The sequence below is a fragment of the Mastigoproctus giganteus genome, chromosome 4 (genome assembly GCF_048544385.1).
Source record: "Mastigoproctus giganteus isolate SK-2022 chromosome 4, ASM4854438v1, whole genome shotgun sequence".
Classification (NCBI taxonomy): domain Eukaryota; kingdom Metazoa; phylum Arthropoda; class Arachnida; order Uropygi; family Thelyphonidae; genus Mastigoproctus; species Mastigoproctus giganteus.
This window is the reverse complement of record NC_143578.1, coordinates 147,528,498-147,551,938: the sequence shown is the minus strand read 5'-3', so window position 1 is coordinate 147,551,938 and position 23,441 is coordinate 147,528,498. Positions and strand designations below refer to the sequence as shown.

Genomic DNA, 23,441 nt, shown 5'->3' with positions numbered 1-23,441 from the left:
TTCCTTAAAACTAACAAACTAACTTACACCGCTTGGTCACTCTAGCGGCACTGCTCCTGCCTCCCCGTGGCGGGGCCGGAAATCTTGGCAGAAAAGGCTCTCTGCCAAGGGCTAAAAGGAGCAAACATGGATCACGAAGTCCGTAACCCATCTGTTGAGCCTCATGCCTCAACTTATTCAAGGACAGATCAAACTGACTTTGACAGTTCCCATCCCAAGAGACAAAGAACAGAAGGATCCAAAAAGGAAACACCACTGTTTCTTATTATACATTCTCAAACAAGTCAACAAGTAGGTGCACTTTCTCCATTTCTTATCCAGAAATGTCTCGAGAATGCTGCTGGACCGCCTAAAATGGTGAAAAGACTCCGCTCTGGAGATCTACTCATAGAGACAATGAATAGCAGGCACTCTGAAGCCCTGCAAAGAATTTCAAAATTCGCAAATATTCCTGTCACAGTTACTCCACATTCCACCTTAAATTCATCCAAAGGGGTGCTGTCTGAATGGGACTTAATAAATGTTACCGAAGAGGAATTAGTCCAAGAGCTACAAGATCAAAAAGTTGTACAGGCAAAGCGAATTAAAATCAAGAAAGACGGTGAATTAGTTCCCACTCGCAGTGTTATACTGACCTTTTCTACGCCAATTCTTCCAGCTACAGTTAAGGCTGGATATCTGAACTGCCATATTCGACCTTATATCCCCAACCCTCTCAGGTGCTTCAAGTGCCAAAAATTTGGCCATGCTCAAACAGTGTGTAGAGGGGTTTCAGTGTGCCCCAACTGTGGATCTAAGGAACACACACAAACAGACTGCCCAGCAGAAACATCAGTATGTCCAAACTGTAAAGGTAACCATCCAGCTTACTCGAAAATCTGTGAAACCTGGAAAACTGGAAAGAAGATTCAAAAGTACAAAATAGAAAACAAAGTGACTTACCAAGAAGCAAGGAAACAAGTTTTACTCTCAGTACCGAAACTCACATATGCAGCCGCAACACAAAAACACAAATCGGAAGGAAGTCAAACTGAAGTGTCCATACCACCAGCTACATCCATTTCCGTTTGGGCACGAGCTGTCCTAGCGAGTCCGCTGGAGCCCCCTAAAGAACATGTAAAAGACCAAGCAAATAATACCCCAGTCACCGTACCACCAACTATTACTCCATCACACTCAGATAATGAGAGTAGGAGAAATATTAAACCTCAAAAGATTCTAACCGCAGATATGGAAATCGATGACAAAACTAATAACGATGAAACATTTTTAGAACTACATGCTGAAGAAGACATGGATACTGCACGACCCACTTTCCCGAGAAAAGATAAAATAAAATTGGAACGCCATAAACAGATTGGATCTAAAAAACAGTCAGAAACACCTACTTCAAAAACTAAATAATGGACCAGTTGATTCAATGGAATTGTAGAGGCCTCCGTACCAACATAGATGATATTCACGACATGATAAATCAGCATCATCCAGTAGGCATCTGTCTACAAGAAACGAATCTTTCTCCCCAAGTAACACTGTCAATTAAAAACTATACAATATTCAGGCATGACAGGATCTCTCCACATGGTGGTGTAGCTATACTGATTGATAGTAAAATCCCTTCCAGACGTATACCCCTACAAACCACTTTAGAAGTTGTTGCAGTACGCCTTGCTCTTGGTAAAACGCTTACACTTGTATCAATATATATCTCACCAAATCAGAACTGCTCGATAACTGAACTAAATGACCTTATCCTACAACTACCCTCTCCGTTCTGCTTGTTGGGCGATTTTAATGCGCATCACCAGTTATGGGGATCCTTACAGACAGACAATCGGGGACGCACGATAGAGGCTTTTCTTGTAAAGAATAATCTCACTCTGCTTAACACAGGCTCCCACACCTATGTCCATTTTCCAACAGGCTCAACCTCTGCTATAGACCTGTCGATATGCTCACCCACATTATTTCCTGACATCGATTGGAGAGTCTCAGAGAACCCATTAAATAGTGATCATTTTCCTATAATCTGTAAGCTCTGCACAAGGACAAACTTACCAGTAAGCAGTCAATCTAAATGGAAATTCTCAAAAGCTGACTGGAATAAATATGCATCTAGTATTACATTAGAGGATGATATTATCCAACATCACTCCATTGATAACGCCGTTAAACATATCACAGAACAAATCTTGACAGCTGCTGCTACTACCATTCCTCGAACTTCAAATAAAGGATCCAAACACAAAAACTATTGGTGGAATTCAGCATGTAACACTGCTAAGAGAGAGAAGAACAAGGCGTGGAATCAGTTTCGAAAGAATCCAACCACTGCTAATCTCATTACATACAAGAAACTAAAAGCCCATGCCCGCTACACCCGGCGAAAAGCTAAAAAGGAATCTTGGATTCGTTTTGCTTCATCTGTCACTAAAGACACAAGTGCAGGACTTATCTGGCGAAAAATAAGATGCCTCACTGGTAAGTTTCCATCTATTCCTTCCCCAATCATTGTCCATAAAGGACAGGAGATCACCCTTCCAGAGGATATTGCAAACATCCTCGCGGAATCTTTTGCTCGCCATTCTGCCTCAACCGCATATGATCAAACTTTCCTAAAAGCCAAAACAGTAACTGAAAAATATAAAATAAATTTCGGAACGAAGTCAGCCCTCTCTTACAATAAACCACTAACCATGTATGAATTAGAAGAATCCTTAAAAAATTCAGCCAATAGTGCACCTGGTCCAGACGGCATATATTACCTAATGTTAAAGAATCTAAATGAGGGCACACGCTACTCCATCCTAAAACTTTTCAATCGAATATTTGTTGCAAATTACTTTCCTATTTCCTGGAGACATTCTGTTGTTCTACCCATTCCAAAACCAGGAAAAGACCAATCAGACCCGCATAATTATAGACCAATCTCACTTACTAGCTGTCTGGGTAAAACTCTGGAAAAAATGGTACACAGTCGCCTCACCTGGTATCTTGAAACTCAAACTACTATGAACAACGATCAGTTTGGATTTCGTAAAAAGAGGTCTACCCTAGATCTTATGATTAAGGCTGAGGCAAATGTGCGAAATGCATTCATAAAGAATGAACATCTGGTCATGGTGAGCTTAGATATAGAGAAAGCTTTTGAAACCACGTGGCGTCATGGCATCCTTCGTGACTTACATGCCCTAGGACTAAGAGGGCATTTACCATCATTAATTCAGAGCTTTCTCGAATATCGAACCTTTCAGGTTCGTTTTCAAAGTTCACTCTCGAAAATCTGCATACAAGAGGAAGGAGTCCCACAAGGGTCAGTCCTCAGTGCCACACTCTTCGCAGTTAGAATACACACTCTAACAACAGCAATCCCGAATTCAGTAGAAACTTATCTTTATGCTGACGATCTCACTATATCCAGTCACTCACAAAATATGTTCTCCATTGAAAGGAAACTCCAACTGTCAATAAACAAAACGCAATCATGGATGTTACAAAATGGCTACCGACTATCTCCTCAGAAAACTTTTGCTATACACTTCTGCAAGAAACGAAAACTGCACCCTGATCCTGAATTGCGCCTTGGAAATCATGCTATTCCAGTCAGTGACAATATTAAATTCCTAGGTTTAATATTGGACAAGAAATTAAACTTCCTGAAACACATACAGCATGTACGAACTATTTGTTTGAAAAAAATGAATATCCTTAGAGTTCTTTCTGCAATATCCTGGGGAGCTGACCGATACTCCCTTCTCCACTTATATAAAACCATAATCCGACCCAGACTAGACTATGGTGCACCCGTATATGACTCAGCTAGAAAGTCAGCATTACAGTCCCTAAATACCGTTCAACATAATGCACTTAGAATAGCTCTAGGTGCCTTCCGAACATCTCCAGTGCATAGTCTATATATCGACGCACATGAACCTCCATTATCCTTAAGGAGACAGATGCTGCTGCTTACGTACGCTGCAAAACTTCGGAGTATGCCCTCACATCCTATCTGTCCTTTCCTCTTTAACCCGTCTTTCATAAATTTCTACAGGAATAAACCAAATGAAAATAAACCTGCCGGAATCAGATTGAACTATGTTGCTCAGTATTGGAGTGTCCCACTCGACAATATCCACCAAGATACCGGAGAAATAGAGCCTCCATGGTCCACTTTTAAAACTTTATGTGATGACTATTTTAGAAAATGGGGAAAACAGGCGCTGAACAATGAAAATGTACAGCAGCTACATTTAGCTCATGCATCAGCAAACAAACATTGTCTGCAAATATATACTGATGGATCCAAATCTGATACAGATGTGGGCGCTGCTGTAGTTCTTCCCACTTGTACAATCTCTCAAAAACTTTTCCCAAGTTGCAGTATTTACACCGCTGAACTTCATGCAATAAAAATGGCTATCGAACACATCAAAAACAGGTCTAATGAAGAGATAATAATCTATACCGATTCCTTAAGTGCAGTAACCTCTTTACAACATAAATGTCCGAACTCTCACCCTATCCTGAAAGAAATCAGAGCAGAGTTAATTAATCTAACAGAGCACAACACAGACGTAAGATTCTGCTGGATTCCCGGGCATGCTGGAATCCAGGGAAATGAAAAAGCAGATCAAGCAGCAAAAAATCCAATCAACCCAATGTCTTCACTTGCCTCGATTCCTTATATGGGCTGTAAACTCATCATAAAACAGTTATGTATTGACCAATGGACATCAGTATGGCAGCAACAGACACATAACAAACTTTTTCAAATAAAGCAAAAGCCACAATACTGGAAATCTAGTTCGCGATTAAACAGACGAGAAGAGGTTGTTCTTGCAAGGACACGCATTGGCCATTCCCATCTGACCCACCTCCATTTGTTAACAGGGGATCAACCTCCTCACTGTCAACATTGTTCTGCCCTACTTACAGTGAAACACATTCTCCTCGAGTGTCCCTACAATCATGCTGCTCGACAAACAAATTTTAAATCTGTTTTAACTCAAAACAATTCATTACAGATGAATCATATTCTCAGTGATGACGCAAATTTACACGATTTATTTAATTTTTTAAAACAAATTCATTTATATGAACTTATCTGACATATGACTGGGAAAAAAAAAAAAAAAAAAAAAAAAAAATATATATATATATATATCATTTGCAGAATTACTGTGACAGGCACAATTTGGCCTTAGTTGCCCTTGTGCCAATAAAATCCCATTAAACCAACCAACCAACTCCTTCACACCACTTAAAAACCCATAAATTCCCCGAATAGACAACGCTTCCCCAATGGAGAAGATTGTTTTTACCTATTCTTTGAACTCCGTGGCCATCAGGTCCCCCAGATGTCACCGTTTTGAAATATGGTATGGGATAAAGTTCTCGGTTATCCTCATACTATCCCTATTAGACTTAGAAAAGAGATAAACATGTAGGAAGGAGATAGTAGGAGAGGTAGAGGAAGGAAATGCCGTAGAAGGAAGAAAGGGACAGTTGCTCCTTCAACTCACACTCAAAGCTCATATATTCCTCGAATAGGCAACGCTTCCCCATTAGAGTAGATTGTTGTTACCTATTCGAGGAAACTCAGTGGCCATCAGGCCCCCCCCCCCCCCCAGACGTCACCGTTTGGGGCTATTTGGCCCTTCTTCGGTGTGTGGGTGGCAATGATGGCAAAACAGTTATGAAGTATAACTTCACAATATGAGAGATGCCTGCTGGTGTATAAGATGAATTAAGACTAAGATGCATTAAGGGCTTATGCCTGAGGCTGCAAAAGAATTAGACTAATATAATGCATTTGCACTAATTTGTACGTAGTCTAATTCTCTCGCAGCCTGAGGCATAAGCCCTTAATGCAACTTAGTCTTAATTCATCTTATACACCATCAGGCATCTCTCATATTGTGAAGTTATACTTTATAACTGTTTTGCCATCATTGCTTCACTTGGGTACCTACCCACCCACCGAAGAAGGGCTAAATAGCCCTGAAACGGTACCAGGGGGAGCCTGATGATGTCTGGAGTTTCCGAAAATAGGTAATAACAGTCTTCCCCACTGGGGAAGCGTTGCCTATTCGAGGAGTTTATGAGTTTTTGAGTGGTGTGAGTTGAAGGAGTTACTGTCCTTTTCATTCTTCTACACTGTTTCTTTTCCTCTTCCACTCCTGCTATTACTTTCCCTCTACCTTTTTGCTTTTCTAAGTCTAATAGGGACAACTGGATAGTCGAGTTATTATCCCACACAAATACAAAATAGCCCTGAAACGGCACCAGGGGGAGCCTGATGATGTCCTGAGTTTCCAAGAATAGGTAACAACACTCCTTCTCCACTGGGGAAGCGTTGCCTTTTTGAGTGGTGTGAGTTGAAGGAGTTACAGTACTGTCCCTTTCATTCTTCTACACCGTTTCTTTTCCTCTTCTACTCCTACTATTACTTTCCCTCTACCTTTTTTCTTTTCTAAGTCTAAGGACAAGTGGATAGTCGAGTTATTATCCCTCACATATACAAAATTGCCCTGAAACGGTGCCGTCTGGGTGGTGGTATCTGCTAAGAATAAGTAACAGTTTTCTCCTTTGGTGAAGCGTTACTTATTCGAAGTAGTGCAATATCATGGCAACTCATTATGAAGGTATTCACAATATGAGATATAACTTAAACGATGCCGCTTTGCATAAATTCGCTAATTCAGAGTTTGACTGTGTACTGATATGATGCATTTGAATTAAGAGAGAAAATCTTTATTGTACAGTAAAGATACAATAATGTTCCCGCCACAGCCAGGAGGCCAGGGGCTTGACAATGATATAGAGTAATATAAAAATATGTACAGTATAACAAAAAGATAACATAACATGAAATTAGCTTAAAAACTTAGCATTAACCATTCAATAGATATGAGTATATACATAGTTGTGTATATACTCATATACACAACTATGTAAACGGTGTACAAAGCACATATTTCAGAATATTCACACAAGTCAGAATATTTCACAGGCGTGCATTAAGTTGTTTGGTCTCGCATTTTCTTGTGAAACAGTTCGTCGATGTGCCACCGACGTGCCGTTCTGCGCCTCATAGCAGATAGCAGGTGGAGCTATCGTACGAGTAGACATCAGGGGCCAAACAAAAGGGGAACAAGTTCGGCCAACGAGCGCCTGTAATTGCGATCCGAAGCGAATTTCTGGAGGTCAACCCCGATCATTAGCAGGGCTTGTATTGTAGGAAGTACTTGGCCAGGTAGGAATCTGTCACTGATCTTCAGCCTGTTCCGTTGTAGCTTAAAAAGAGGGGTGGCTCTTAGGGAAGGAAGTGGAACATGCCACTGACATATATCCCAGAACTCATTGGAGTTGATTTTGCTAACCAGCATTTTGACTGTGGTCACAGTTCTCCTCATGCCGATTATTTGAGGCAGCCGCGGGATTTGAAGTTGGTCAGCCATGCTGGTGGTCCTCTGTTGGGGGGAGTCGATGTTTGCGGGTTGCCCACTTCAGTATCCAGTATTCGCTGGCGAGGATGGGCTTCATGAGAGAAGGTACCGCGGAGGCCCCCTCGACGTGGGCACCTGTACGTGGTGAGGGGACCTCCCAGTGACGCTGCTAGCATCACTGGGATCTAACGCCCATACCTTGGTTCCAGGGTTACATCTTTGGAATCTGGAGTGTGCAGCCGTGCGCCGCGACCCGTGGAATTCGGAAAGGGGGATCCTGGTGGTTGAGGGGTCCAGCCTTAATACACCACTTTGGCCCCTGCTTCGACAAGACGGGTGGTCCCGGACCGGCCCGACTGGGATCAATCGGCGGGTGGTTCTTACTGCTAGGGTCAACTGCGTTCCAATAAGTCTCCCTCCCTTTGGTCCTGGGACGGGATCAAAGCTTATTGGAAACGTGGGTATGGTGCCTCTAAGCTAACCTGGCGTCCCATTCGTGTACGCAGTACCTGCTAGTTCACGAGTGGGCGTCCCCTCGTAGGGATCCGTGGTGGGTGAGGTACTTAGGGCATCGGAAATTTTTATCTTACTCCTATGAGTATTATAAATCCTTCTTCCTCTGGGGCCCCAACATGGCCCCTACCTAACCGAGATCATGACGCAGATAACACCTCTGCAAAAAGAGCCAGGACTGAGGATACACCACCACCACCATCAGTGACACCGCTTTTCCTCATTCTCCATTCCACCGGAGAGCAGTCAATTGGAAAGATGTCACCCTTCTTTATCCAGAAAGGATTAGGGGGGTTGGCAGGATCACCTAAATCTGTAAAAAGACTGCGTTCTGGCGACCTTTTGGTCGAAGCTTCTACCACAAAACAAACGGAAAAAATCATAAAGTCTACATCCATAGGGGGAATACCTATCATTGTAACCCCCCCCACAAAACTCTGAATTCTTCACGTGGTGTTATATCAGAGTGGGGCCTCCTTCATGTTTCTGAAGAAGAGATCTGCTCTGAATTAAAAGACCAAGGAGTGACAGCTGTTAAGAGAATATCAATGAGAAATAATGGGAATCTCGTCCCTACCCGAGTTCTCATCCTAACATTTAACACCCCACGGCCTCCAAGTTCCATCAAGGCAGGCTATCTAAACTGCCCAGTGAGGATTTATATCCCAAACCCACTGAGGTGTTTTAGATGCCAAAAATACGGCCACTCACAAACATCTTGTCGTGGTAACCCTGCCTGTGCTCGATGTGGTGTTAAAGACCAAGAGAACAAGGAATGTTCAGCGCCAAAATCGATCTGTGTCAACTGCCAAGAAGAGCACCCCGCCTACTCTAGAGCATGCCAGCGGTGGAAGGATGAAAAAAGAGATCCAAAAGTTAAAAACAGAGCTGAATATCTCCTACCCAGAGGCCAGGAAACGTATCCAACCAATAAATAGCGGGAAACCTTCATATGCCCAGAAGGTTTCTGCTAAGTGCACTATCGGGACACAAACTGAGATGACTATACCACCAAGAGAGTCGTTCACTCCGATTGCACGCTATTTATTGAGTTCACAAAAGCCCACCAAAAAAACACAGTCAGCTGCCACTCCTATATCCGTACCTCCTAGTGCTCCACCACTAACAAAACCAAGTGGTAAAGAGCCTCCAGTAATAACAGAAACAATGGATTTAGAGAACAAGGAGGTACCGGATGAATCAGTCTTGGAACTCTTTGCGGAGGAAGAAATGGACACGGGACAGCGTCCATTCTTCCCGAAAAAAGATAAATTCAAGACTGAGAAATGTAAGCCCTCAGCACCTCGGAAGCCGACTGATGGACTCACCAAGCCAAAATAATGGCTAAATTCCTACAATGGAATTGTCGTGGAGTCCGGCGAAATACAGATGACATCAATGCCCTCCTGCAAAAGCACGAGCCAGTTTGCTTTTGCTTACCTAAAGGCAAATGATAACCCCACCATGCATAACATAACATTTTTTCGTAAGGACAGAATTGCGGATGGTCGGAATTGCTCATGGAGGAATGGCTATCCTTGTGGGAAACCAGACCCCAGTTCAGCCCTTGCTAATTACAACTAGCATGGAGGCTGTTGCAATTCGCCTTACAGTGGGATTTTTATTATCTGTGTGCTCTATTTTTTTGCCACCTGGGACTGACATCTCCCAGGAAGACCTTGATGATCTTGTAACGCAGTTGCCTCCCCCTCTTTTACATCTCGGGGATTTTAGTGGACATAACACCCTGTGGGCTAGTGCTAACAACAATGGAAAGGGACGAGTCATAGAGCGGATGCTAAATGACAACGACCTTTCCCTTCTAAATACTGTAACAAATACCTTCTTCCACATACCTACCCGTACGTTTTCTGCCATTGATCTCTCTATCTGCTCCCCTTCTCTGCTCCCTTCACTCACTTGGGAAGTGGAGGAGAACCCATACGGAAGTGATCACTTCCCTGTGATAACCTCGTTATACAGTGTGAGACCGTGTCTTCCTTTCAGGCTACCACGGTGGAAGATTGATCAGGCTGACTGGTCTGCTTTCCAACATCAGGAAAATTGTGACCTCAGTACCGTCAGCCAGGAGCCTATCAATGATGCAGTAACGTACATCACAGAAATTATCGTCCAAGCAGCTGCGAATGCTGTTCCAAAAACATCTGCCCGGTTTCCACCATTTCTCAAACCTTGGTGGAATTCACAATGCACAGCAGCAAAAAAAAAAAAATCAAAACAAAGCGTGGGGGATATTCCGCCCATATCCTACCACGACCAACCATATAGCCTTCAAACGCGCACGAGCTAAAGCACGCTATATCCGCCGTCAGAGTCAAAAGGAATCGTGGATCCGTTTTACTTCATCAATTACTCAGTCCACTAGTAGTAAAATGGTCTGGGATAAAATCCAGAAAATGAAGGAAAAATATACATCCCACCCTTCTTCAATCCTAGATTATAATTGATGCACTATTGCAGATCCAACTGCAATAGCGAATTCTCTTCGGGAAACATTCTCTAACATATCTGCAACATCTTCGTATTCCCCAGAGTTCCTGGTCCTGAAACACAAAATTGAATAACAGGCTCTTAATTTAAAGTCTAAGAGCCTTTATCCCTACAACGGGGCATTCCTTATGGAGGAACTGAAAAGAGCCCTCACTCTTTCCAAAGCAAGTGCTGTCGAACCAGATGGTATCCATTATGAAATGATTAAGCATCTTTCACTAAAATCTATGGATTATATGCTCCTTCTATATAACAGAATCTTTATTGAAGGGCAGTTTCCGGATTCCTGGCGCAAGGCAATCTTTCTTGTCTTTCCTAAGCCAGGAAAGGATCCAAAAGTCACTACTAACTATCGTCCTATTGCTCTGACAAGCTGTCTGTGCAGAATCCTGGAGAGAATGGTAAATTTTCGTTTAATCTGGTTTTTAGAATCAAATGACCTTCTCTCCAACATCTACTGCGGCTTCCGAAGGAACCGGTTCACTTTGGACCATCTTATTAGACTGGAAACATCCATCCGGGTTGCTTTCCTAAAACGTGAACATTTAGTGTCTGTATTGTTTGACATGGAAAAAGCGTATGACACAACTTGGAGATTTGGTATCTTAAAAGATTTGCATAGCCTTGGTCTTAGAGGGCAACTCCCCATTTTTATTAAAACTTTTTAGCCAATCGATCTTTCCAAGTTCGTGTGGGATCCTCACTCTCTCGTTCCTTCGCCCAAGAGGAGTGAGTACCACAAAGATCAGTTTTAAGTGCCAAGCTTTTCGCCATCAAAGTAAATTCCATCACAGAACAACTTCCTCCAACTGTAAACAGTGCCCTCTATGTTGATGACTTTAGCATATTTTGTCAGTCATGCAACATGAGGGTTATTGAAAGACAACTGCAAAAAGCCATCGATCGCCTTAATTCCTGGGCACTTGCTAATGGCTTCAGGTTCTCGCCGGAGAAGACCGTTTGCGTACATTTTTGTCGTAAGCGTAATCTTCATCCTGAACCTGAATTAAGGCTCGGACAAAATGCTATTCCAGTAGCGGCGGACACAAAATTCTTGGGACTCGTATTCGATAAAAAGCTGACCTTTCTGGATCACATCCGTCAACTCCGCACAAAGTGCACAAGAGGGCTGAATATTCTGCGCTCTCTTTCCTCAACATCTTGGGGTGCGGATAAATGCACCCTACTACGCATCTACCGTGCACTTGTACGATCCAGACTAGATTACGGGTCCCTGGTATACAATTCGGCCAGAGACAGTGTACTTCGATTGCTGGATCCTGTCCATCATCAGGCTCTCCGTATCGCTACTGGTGCATTTCGATCATCTCCTGTCCAGAGCTTATACGTCGAAGCAAACGAACCACCGTTATCACTTCGACGTAAGCAGTTGTCTCTAAAGTACGCCTTAAAACTGAAATCCCTGACACACCATCCCTGGTGGCCATTCGTTTTTGAGCCACGATGGGAAAATTTGTACAACACCCGTAAGACTGACAATCGTCCTTTTGGTATTGGTCTCCAAGAGTTACTCAAAGGACTTAATATCAAGGTTGCCCAAACACCAAAGCAACCCCTTCCACCCTGGCATGCTCATGTTCCAACATGTGACTTCGCCCTTAGAAATTGGGGAAAGTCGGACACTGCATCTTCTGTCTACCTGCAGCTTTATTCAGCACACCGAACTCAACATTCTGACTTCGCGCCAGTTTACACAGACGGTTCGAAGTCGGAATCATATGTAGGATCTGCTGCTGTCTTTACAGACAGCAGTACATCGGAGCAGATTTTCTCTGAATGCAGCATATTTACTGCAGAGCTGCACGCTATAGAGTTAGCCTTGGATCACATTAGTAAATGCCAATACCAACGGTTCATTTTATATTCTGACTCTCTCAGCGTTTTATAGGCTTTAATAACTGTGAGATATAATTCTCATCCAGTTCTGTCTAGCATTCAGCAGAAGATTCACTTCCTACGTGAATATGATATCCGCTTCTGCTGGATTCCTAGCCACGTTGGGATTAGTGGAAATGATTTGGCTGACACCGCAGCCAAATCAGCAATTCCCAATAATAATCGCTGCCTGTTAGTCCCCTATACAGACTACAGGCAAATAATACACCAAAAGATATACTCTCAATGGCAGAATTCGTGGAATAGACAGACTGCGAATAAATTATATCGTATAAAGCCTGTAATTGAACTGTGGCAGTCTAGTCTGCGCAGGAATCGTAAGGAGGAAGTTGTTCTTGCCGGACCCGCATAGGATATAGTCATTTGACTCATTCGTTTTTGCTGAGGGCTGATGACCCTCCTATGTGTGAGTCCTCTGGCACAATTTTATCAATCAGACACATTTTAATTGATTGTCCAGATTTTAGCAATATCCGTTTTACCGCTTTTAATCATCTGACTGAGCCATATACACTCAATCTGATTTTATCCGACAATGACAATGTGTCTGCTGTTTTTAGCTATTTTAAATCAATAAAGGTTTTTACTTGTATTTAAAATTTACATGTTATTGTTATTTCTTTATTGATTTATCTTTTTTACATTTTATACCTTTGTTATTTTATATTTTATACCTAAGTAGTTAGGTCAGTGAAATTAAATTTTTTTCTATATCACCTGGTTTTGGCGCCTTAGTTGCTAATGCGCCAATAAAACCCAAGAACCAACCAACCAACCGCGGAGGCCCATATTTCGGAGGCATACAGAAAGGTAGGATACACAAACGTTTTCAGATATCTGATTGTAGTTCTTGCGTCTGTGTTATGAAGAAGATGTTGACGGCAATCCAGCGCATTCGGCTGATCTTGCGTAGAACACATTCACTGTGACAGTTGAACCTAAGGTTTGGGTCAAAGGTTACGCCGAAATCTTTGTGTTTAGTTACACTTGGAATAACTGCACCCTCCAGTGAGGGTTGTATGAATGTGGGACACTTCTTGAGAGAAAAAACCATAATAACGGATTTTTGGGGGTTCAGTTTAAGACCGAAATGGTTGAGATGGCTACAGAAAGCTGTGCTCTTATTACAGATTTCCGATGTCATCACTCCTCTGCCGGCTGATGGTGGTATTTCCGTTAGGAACTTTATATCGTCGGCTTGGTAATAACATCATCTCTGTTACACACAAACCGAATAAGGAGGGCGGTAAAAAAGTAGCCCCGATAAAACGCCACCTTGCGGCACACCTGCATTGATGGATCGGGTATAGGAGAGGTTGCGATGAGTGAGGTACACTGTTCTATTCCAGAGGAGCGAGTGCAGAAAAGCGAAAACGTCACCTTTAATCCGAAAGAAATTGGTTAGGAGATTCAGAAGGGCTGAGATGTTGAGGCTATCAAAAGCAGCTTCGATATCGGCATAAACAACCGCCATTTCTGATCTGGCCTCAAATGCATTTAGAATTGCCGTTTGGACTGCCAGAAGGTTGGAGACAGTTGATCTATTAGGGAGAACATAATGGAGTTGCTTTGATGGTTGTGGAAGAAGATGGTGTGTTATATGCTGAAGAAGGATTTTTTCCAGTAGCTTTAGGAGCGTGAATGCAGTGGATATCGGTCTATAGTGCTTCGGCTGGCTTGGTATTTGAACTTTAGGTAGTGGGGCGAGAGCGTATTTGGTCCAGGATGCAGGAAACACTTTATGAGAGAGGATGGAGTTGAACAAGTAGAGCAGAGGATCAACTTGTACGTAGTCTTTACTGGTATTGATTTTTATTAATCTTTATATTAAATCTTTACTGTTTTCTAAAGTGAGTGACAGTGCCATCGTCATATCGTTCGCGTTTCATTGAAATCCGCAGAACACATTTTGCACGTTAGCTCACAGCAAACTTTTCCCAGATGTATATCACCGCCGCATTCGCTACTCTTGCCTTTGTAATTAAATTCTATATAGCTGTTTAATATTTATTATTATTATTATTGTTATTATTATTATTAGCCATATGGTGCAAGGAAGCTTGAGGCTTATGCTGCACCAGCCAAAAAAAAATTCCCATGTTACCCTGAGAGAGAGAGAGAGAGAGAAGCAGAAAGGAATCACCAAGAAAGAGAAGAATGATGATATCCAGCTCAGAACCCTGGGTGTGCCAAGCCCATACTCACCAGATGTGAGCCCCTGGGGGTAATTTTTTACTAAGTAAAAAACAGCTATGCGTGTACCGCACAGCTGGATTAAGGTATTACCGTTCCCCGGGCAGAAAGATTATTTCGGCGTCCTTTGCATATCCTATAAATCTGCGTAAGGGCGCTGACCCCGAACTAAATCGCCACAGAGTCCCTTCGAAAGGGCTGTTTGATGTCTGAAATAAGACATCGAATTTTAATGGCAGTTTATATCGAACAGGTGAAGTCAGAACGGGCGCACCTTCTGAACTGTAAAAGAATCTTTCGATCCATACTTCGATTTCGATATTTTATATGGATATATATATCGAAACATCAAAATAAAAATGTCGAAACGAATAAGCGCAAAAACTACCGATCGAAGTTTCAATACTTTCCAAGCATCGACTGAAAGTTACAGTATGTTTAATTTAATTTGTATTATATCATTATAAATTATATTATCAGTGCCATCTTAAAATTTTTATCTAAGTAAAGTTATTAATAACTTTGTATAATAAAATATAGTTTATATATTTTATCATGCAAAGTTATTAATCAAGTTTTGACAATTTACTTTCAGGAATGCATTTAGTATTTGATGATGGAAAATTCTAACAAACAACAACAGTCGTTTATTAACCTGCAATTTACTACAATCTTTTTTTTTTTTTTTCTTCAAATTTATGCAAATCCTCTATCATACAACATTAATGGGCTACAATTAAGGAGTTTACACTGATCTAAAATTTAACCTTATTGTCTTCAACTCTATTTACAAAACCAAGCCCTAACATTTACATAATAAATAAATTTTCTATTTATACTCCGGGACGACCACACAGTCAGAGGAGTTCACAAGGTAGAGAGAATACAAGAAACAGCACCGTATTCAGCAGTCACGGGCTTGAACGCGGGTTACTGAATTAGCGTGCACCTGTACTTGTGCACCCGCGTTTCTGACCACTCGGCTACGGCGGCCAATTCATATCATTTACATTTCATAAATATATTTAATTAGATACATATTACATTAAACTTTACATTACAATAAATACATTTTAAGATTATTAAAATTATTTAAAACAATAGTGAAGGAAACTAATTTTATAAATATTTTTTTCTTGACTTGAAACCGCAAAATTTTTGCGGTTTCAAGTCAAGCACAGAAGATCTTGAGGCCAATATAGCACAGAAGATCATGAGGCCAATATAGCACCGAAGATCTTGAGGCCAATATAGCACAGAAGATCTGGAGGCTAATATAGCACAGAAGATCTTGAGGCCAAGCGATCTTTTGTGCTATATTTATTGCGATTCATAGAGCGATTTTTCTAGAGCGACTTAGTTTTTCCTTGTTTATTACGGTTTAAAAGTATTTCTGTTAATTAGCTTTACTTTTTAAAAGTATAAAAGGAGAGCCAGAAAAAGGAAAGTACCTTTTTCTTTATTATATACTAACCGTACTAACTCCTACGCTTGGCCACAAGCGGCACTGTTCCTGCCTCCCCGTGGCGGGGCCGGTAACCTGGGTGGAAAAGCCAACCCTCCAGGACGAAAAGGAGCTGACAGGGATAAAGAAAATTATCCAGCATTAGAGCCGCCGAGCTCAAATACCACAGATTGGTATAACTTGGATCAAGGAAATGCGCAAAATAAGCGCTTGAAAAAAGATAATAACCAACCGGAGTATCCCACTTTCCTCATTATCCATTCTTTAAGTACTCAACCAGTGAGTAAACTGTCACCATTTATCATAGAGAGATTTCTAGAAAATCATTAGCATTAGCAAAGGCACATGATGCAAGAAAGCAAGCTTCTATAGCATCAGCCAAAAAAAAAAAAAAACACCCTTATTTCACCCATCCACTTGCTCCAAATATTTGTCAAGTTCTGCCTTGAATCTATTTAAGTCCTACCTTGAATCTATCAACTTCTACGACAACAGATGGAAGTTTGTTCCAGCAATCAACCACCCGCTGACTAAAGGCAAACTTCCGCACATCTATCATACAACTGTCTTTCCTCAGTTTGAATTTATGCCCTCTCAGGCGATTATTCTGAGCAAGAGGAAGAATCCCATCAGCATTGAGCATGCTCAAACCATTCAAGGCTTTATACACCTCAATCAGATCACCTCGCAGGTGCCTAGTCTCCGGACACTGTAATTTGCAAAATTTACGCCTTACTTCGTAAGAGCAACCCTTTGTTCCATTCACTAATCTTGTTGCCCTTCTCTGTACTCGTTCCAACATCTCTACATCCTTCTTAAAATGAGGCCTCCAGACCTGTATACAGTACTCGAGGTGTGGCCTGACCATTGCCTTATACAAGGAATAATCACCTCCTTATCGCTGCTAGAAAAATTCCTGTATATCATTGACAAGACACCATAAGCTACTCTTGCAGACCGTCTGCACTGCTCAGTGCAGGGTATATATCCCCAGATGCAGGGCATACATCCCCAGATGCAGGGCATACCACCGCATATGCCCGGAGAAAGGCCATATTGCTCCGGGGATATGCGGTGGTCATTTCCTGACCTTTCCGCATCCTCCGTATTTGGTAGCTCACAGGCTCGAACCCCGGTCTAATCAAGAAGCATGTGCTGGTGGCTGTGTCACTCGTGAGACGAACCAAGGAAGGAGTCTTTTTTTTTTTTTTTTTTTTTTTTTAATCTCTGACAGGACTGTCATATCCAGGAAGTTTCTTATTTTGATCTTCAATGGGTTGTTTTTTTTGGTGCCTAACCCGTCTAGCAGTGAAAACAGACTATGCAAACTCAGTAAAGGCGGCGTATCGCTGCTCATCCATTATAATCAGGTGCTCACAATGCCGGGGATTATCTTGGATTTTATTGGCAAACCTTAGCCGGGACGCGTAATATTCATGGCAGTCATACAATACATGATCCCCCGTTTATTCAGCCCCGCAGTGACACAGTGGATCATCTTCTATGCCTAGGGATGTTAGCTTCCCTTTAAAGGGTCCTGGGCCTGTCAATAGAAATGTAGTATGGAGGTTATCAAGGTTAAGAGTGATGCCTGCTGTTTCGATGGGAACACTCTTCTTCAACCGTTGATACAATCCTCTTCTTATTACCGCTAGGTGTAGGGGTATACATCCAGCAAGCATCTATAGAACTGGTATGCTTACTGTACGGCACGCCCTTGTTACGGAAAGGCGCATATAACGCTGTATGGAGTCTAGTTTATGGCGATTTCGTTCGAGAGAGGCCCTAGTACACCATACTGAGGCTCCATAGCAAACTATTGGGACAAATATAGCATTATAGATGAGGGCCAGAGCCCGGCGCTTAAGCCCCTGTCTGCACGGCTTATACGGATGATCATAGATTGATGTTCAGTAGATATACACTAATGAGCCAAAACATTATGACCAGCGAGTCGTTATGAAAATCGAAGCAACTGCAGGTGAACTAGCACGTTCGCTCGTCGGGACGTGGTATAAAAACCTGACACTGCGCTCCATTAATCAGTGTTACCCTTGTTCTTCAGATGGGAAAGGCAGCATACTTAAGCGAGTTTGACAAAGGCAAAATTCTGATGGCCAGACGACTGGGTCAGAGCATATCCGAAACGGCATGGCTCGTGGGATACTCACGATGAGCCGTGGTCAGTACAACCGAAAGTGATCCGAGGAGGGGAAACCCACGAACCACCGGCGAGGTGTTGGACGACCATGGCTCATTGATGCTCGAGTTGACCGAAGGCTTCCCTGAATGGTATGTGGCAACTCGCCAGTAATTGGAATGTTGGTGACGGAAGTAATGTGTCACAACACCCAGTACATCGAACCCTGCTGAAAATGCAGCTGCGTAGCAGCAGGCAGCTCCGAGTGCCCATAAACTACTCACGCTAACCACGATTCACCGGTGACAGCGCTTACAATAGGCACGCGAGCATCGAAACTGGACCTTGAATGATTGGAAGAAGGTCGTCTGCTCCGATGGATCACGTTTCCTGTTGCACCATGCGGACGGCCAGGTATGTGTGCGTCGTTTACTTGGGTGATGGCAACAAGATGCACTCTGGGACGAAAACAAGCCGGTGGCTGCGGTGTCATGCTTTGGGCGATGTTCTGCTGGGATACCCTGGATCCAGTCATCCATCTGCCGGGCACTCTGACATCTACGAACTACCTACACATTATTGCTGACTAGGTACACCCTTTCATGACAACGGTCTTCCCCTCTGGCGGTGCCATTTTTCAGCTGGATAATGCCCCATGCCACACTGCCCGGATTGTTCGAGTCTGGTTCGCAGAACATGGGGAAGACCTCCAGGTATTGCCCTGGCATCCGAATTCCCCAGACATCAATCCCATCGAGCATCTGTGGCTTGTGTTGGAACAGCAAGTCTGATCTGCGGCGTCTCAACCACGGACCTTACAGGAGTTAATGGATCTGCTGGTTACGTGTTGGTACCAGATACCACAAGACACATTTAGAAATCTTGTAGCGGCCATTCCTCGCCGGAACGAGCTGTTTTGGCTGCATGTGGAGGACCAACATCATATTAGGTAGGTGGTCATAATTTTCTGGCTCATAGATGTATATGTTATCCACATTCTGACTCATTATTCATGTGAACAAGGACCTACTAAAGGGTTTGTAATATGATGCTCGTTTATTAAAATTATTTATTGCCGTGTAAGTACCATTGTAATAGTTTATTTCTTTATGTAAATTCGGCTATTTTTCCAAAATTGCATTTCCAACGTATTGTCGCCTCTACTGTATTTATATCGTTTCTTCATTTCTGCAAATGAGTGATACACTGGTGTGCAAAACTTAAGGGCCAGTCAGGTTTTCACCTGTAGCTTCTCATAGGAGTGGCCTGGATACAGAAAAAGCATACCAAAGGAACCTCGTGAGGTACAGAAATGACGAAGGAAACAACAACGGAAACAAAACGGTACAGAGGAACTTTATTAAAAAATGGCAACATAGCACTGGCTGTTATGATACAGATGCAGATGCATCGCTGCCAAAGATGGAACGAAGGGAAGAGGTTGTCCTCAGTAGGATATGTGGCCACCCCTAATGTCAATGCAAGCTTTGCACCACCTATCCATACTTTGAACAATGTTGTTGATAAGTTCTTGCGGTAACATCGTCCGTTCCTCTGTCAGCGCCATCTTCAGCTGGTGAACATTTTCTGGTGGGTGTGGACGTGCCGATAGAAATCTCCCCAGAGCGTCCTATATGTGTTCGATGGGATTTCAATCGGCGGAACTGGTAGGAAAATCCATACGAACAATGTCCTCACTTTCCAAAAGCATATCAAGAGCTGCAGTGCGATGGGATGTGGTATTATCATCCATAAACACGAACTTGGGCCAATGGTATCTCTGAACAGACACACATGGGGAAGGATTACTTCAGTACACCGGTGCACGCTACTGTACACTAGCGTGCACCGGTTACAGTACCGCCTTCCAGTATCTGAGTTGTGTACGTCCATCCAAGATAACGCCTCCCGAGTAGAGAACACCTCGACCGCCATATCGATTCCTTTCCGTGATGTTTGCGGGGTGATACTGTGTGCCAACCGCTCGCCAAATCAGCTGTCGTCCAGAATCGGTGCTGAGACTGAATCTACTCTCATCAGTAAAGAGTACCTTACCCCATTGCACTGCTGTCCAGTCCTTGTGTTCGATGCACCACTGTAAACGGTGTCTCCGATGGGCAGGTGTTAAAGGAACATAGTGTACTGGCCGTCGGGCAAACAGTCCACCTTTGTGGAGTCGTCTGACCACAGTAAACCGCGATATCATGCGTCTTGTGCAGCTGGTTTGCAATGGATCCCGCTGTCTGGTATCGGTCCTTCTTGGCCTGTAGGAGTATATAACGGTCATCATTCGGCATTGTTTTTCGTGGACGACCACCACTCGTCTTTCGAACAGCTGTACCTGTCGTTTTGAAAACCGACCACGCACGTGAGACGATGCTATGGGCGATACCGAACTCTGCAGCCACACTCCTCGCACTTCGACCTTCCTCGAACTTCCCAATTATTCAACCCCGGGTAAAATCATCTAGATGTTGTCTACTGGCCATTTCGTTGTCCGTAGCACCGTATGAAACCAATCGTAGACCTGTAACGATCATGCTCACCATTCGGTAATTTGCACATATACTGCTGAACTGCTGCTTTTATCTGTTTATGTGAGTCCTCTCATCACGATTCAAATTTTTGATGTGCACCAGCTTTCTACTGAACGGCACAGTTATGCAAATCGCCACAGGCTGTTTCGTTTGATTTTGTGGTTGTAACCTTTAGAAATAGTGATGGTCCTTACGTTTTGCACACCAGTGTAGTTATAAGTAAAATTTCTTGATGAACTTTTAATATTTTGTAGGCGAAGAAGAGAACCTTTACCTAAACTGTGGGAAGAGCCACCGGACAGTGCACCTTGTTTTACATTCCATCTTCGGCCTCGTGTTATTCAAATTGGTTTAGGGGTAAAGCTTCTCTGTTGTTTGTCAGGAAAACCAACACCAGAGGTATGAATTCTACTCAGACTTTATTTTTTGCAAGGTTTTCCCAATGCTTATTTTTTTTTATTTTAAAATGCTTACTTCTTTTAATTTTAAACAAATAATCCTTTCATTGCACATTTTTTTTAATTAAAGAAATGTAAAACCATATATTTTAACTTGTATAATAAATTCACAAAGTAATTTTCTTTAGTACATCATAATACTGAAATCATGAGCTTGTGGAGTGTCCATAATTTTAAAATTGAGAAATTAGTAATTACTCTTACCTGAGATAATATGATGTGATTGATAACACCAGTCATACATTTTGATGTTTCCAAAATTCATTGTGTTGCTGGATATACTTTTAGTGTTAAAGTATCACATTTTTATCCATCAGGTTTTTTACAATCCCAATTCTTTTCTTAGATACACATTCCAGGTACCATATATGTGATATGTGTTCTACTTCCTTTGCGACTGACAGGTATAGAATTATATATAAGACCTGCCAATTAGGTAGCTGTATAAACCTTCAAAGTGTTTCTTCCGCATTCCGTTGTTTTCTGCTGCAGTTGTGCTCTCTAGTATCTGCTTCTAATATGATTTTCACATTCTGTCTTTGACGAAATAGTAACTGGTTGTTGTGTGAACAATCCAAATTGCTTTCTTATATTTACAGTAACTGTTGTGTGGTAAAAAAAAATAAATAAATACAAGTTATAACATCATTTGTGAAAAATGTGTTATGCTGCATATATTCGAATTAAATTAGTGTAACAAGACTAAATGGAAATTTATTGGAATTTATTTATTTTTTATTATTTTTTAAAGAAATCTTTTGATATTCGCTGAACCACTTACATGATTTGATTCTGGTAACTCTGACTAGAAATAAAATGTGAAATCCCAATAAATCTTTACTTATATCAACGTCTTAAATTAATAAAGACGATAAAATCAGTTTTTTTACAATGAAATTTGCTTGTTACAGTGAAATTTGCTTGTTACAGTGAAATGAAATTTACTAAAAATCAACTATAAAATATCAGTGTAAATACACCCTAGTGAACTCATAATGAAAAACTACATCAGTGTAAAGGCATGGATTTAACTGTATCTCATATCGTGACTACCCCCCTCAACGTGGGCACCTGTACGTGGTGAGGGGACCTCCCAGTGATGCTGCTGGTTTTCCAGATTAGCATCACTGGGATCCAACGCCCATACCTTGGTTCCAGGGTTACACCATTGGAATCCGGCGTGTGCAGCCGTGCGCCGCGACCCGTGGAAGCGGAAAGGGGGATCCTGGTGGTTGAGGGGCCCAGCCTTAATACACCACTTTGGCCCCTGCTTCGACAAGACGGGCGGTCCCGGACCGGCTCGACTGGGATCAATCGGCGGGTGGTTTTATACTGCTAGGGTCAACTGCGTTCCAATAAGTCTCCCTCCCTTTGGTCCTGGGACGGGATAAAGACTTATTGGTAACGTGGGTATGGTGCTCTAAGCGAACTCGGCGTCCCATTCGTGTACGCAGTACCTGCTAGTTCACGAGTGGGCGTCCCCTCGTAGGGATCCGTGGTGGGTGAGGTACTTAGGGCATCGGAAATTTTCTCTTTACTCTTATGAGTAATTTAAATCTTTCAAACCCCTCTGGGGCCTCTACGAGGTCCCTACCTGAAATTGATGATGATAATATAACATCAAAAAAGAAACACCGAACAGAAGCTGCACCACCTCCTGTACCTCGATTCCTTATCATACATTCTACCGGTGAAAAGGAAATAGGTAAAATGTCGCCTTTCTTCATTCAGAAGGGTCTTGAAGGGCTGGCAGGGTCCCCGAAGTCGGTAAAACGACTTAGATCGGGTGACCTTTTAGTTGAAACTTCCTCAGTGCGACATTCAGAATTGCTCCTCCAAGCAACATCTCTTGGGGGAATTCCAATTAAGATATCACCACACAGGACATTGAATACATCGCGCGGCGTATTGCCGAGTGGGATCTCCTTGAAACATCTGAAGAGGAGATATGCACCGAACTGAGAGATCAAGGAGTTACAGCCGTTAAGAGGATATTTATGCGTAAGGAGGGAAAACTAGTTCCAACTAGGGTTCTTATCCTTACATTTAACACACCTAAACCGCCTACTTCCATCAAGGCTGGTTATTTGAACTGTCCTGTAAGGCTGTATATTCCAAACCCGTTGCGATGTTTCAAATGCCAAAAATATGGCCACTCTCAGATGTCATGTCGTGGATTACCTGCTTGTGCCCGGTGTGGAGCAAAAGAACATGATACAAAGGAATGTTCTGCCTCGAAACCAGCATGCTTGAATTGTG

At 42.5% G+C, this 23,441-nt stretch overlaps 1 protein-coding gene across 1 annotated transcript in view; it reads left to right on the top strand.

Moving 5' to 3' along the window:
- LOC150087120 (twitchin-like) overlaps positions 1-23,441 on the top strand; it is a 3,511,780-nt gene that overhangs the window by 3,310,618 nt on the left and 177,721 nt on the right. Inside the window, 1 exon segment of the mRNA XM_090372971.1 lies at positions 20,979-21,123. Coding sequence (XP_090229097.1) covers positions 20,979-21,123 — 145 coding nt within the window.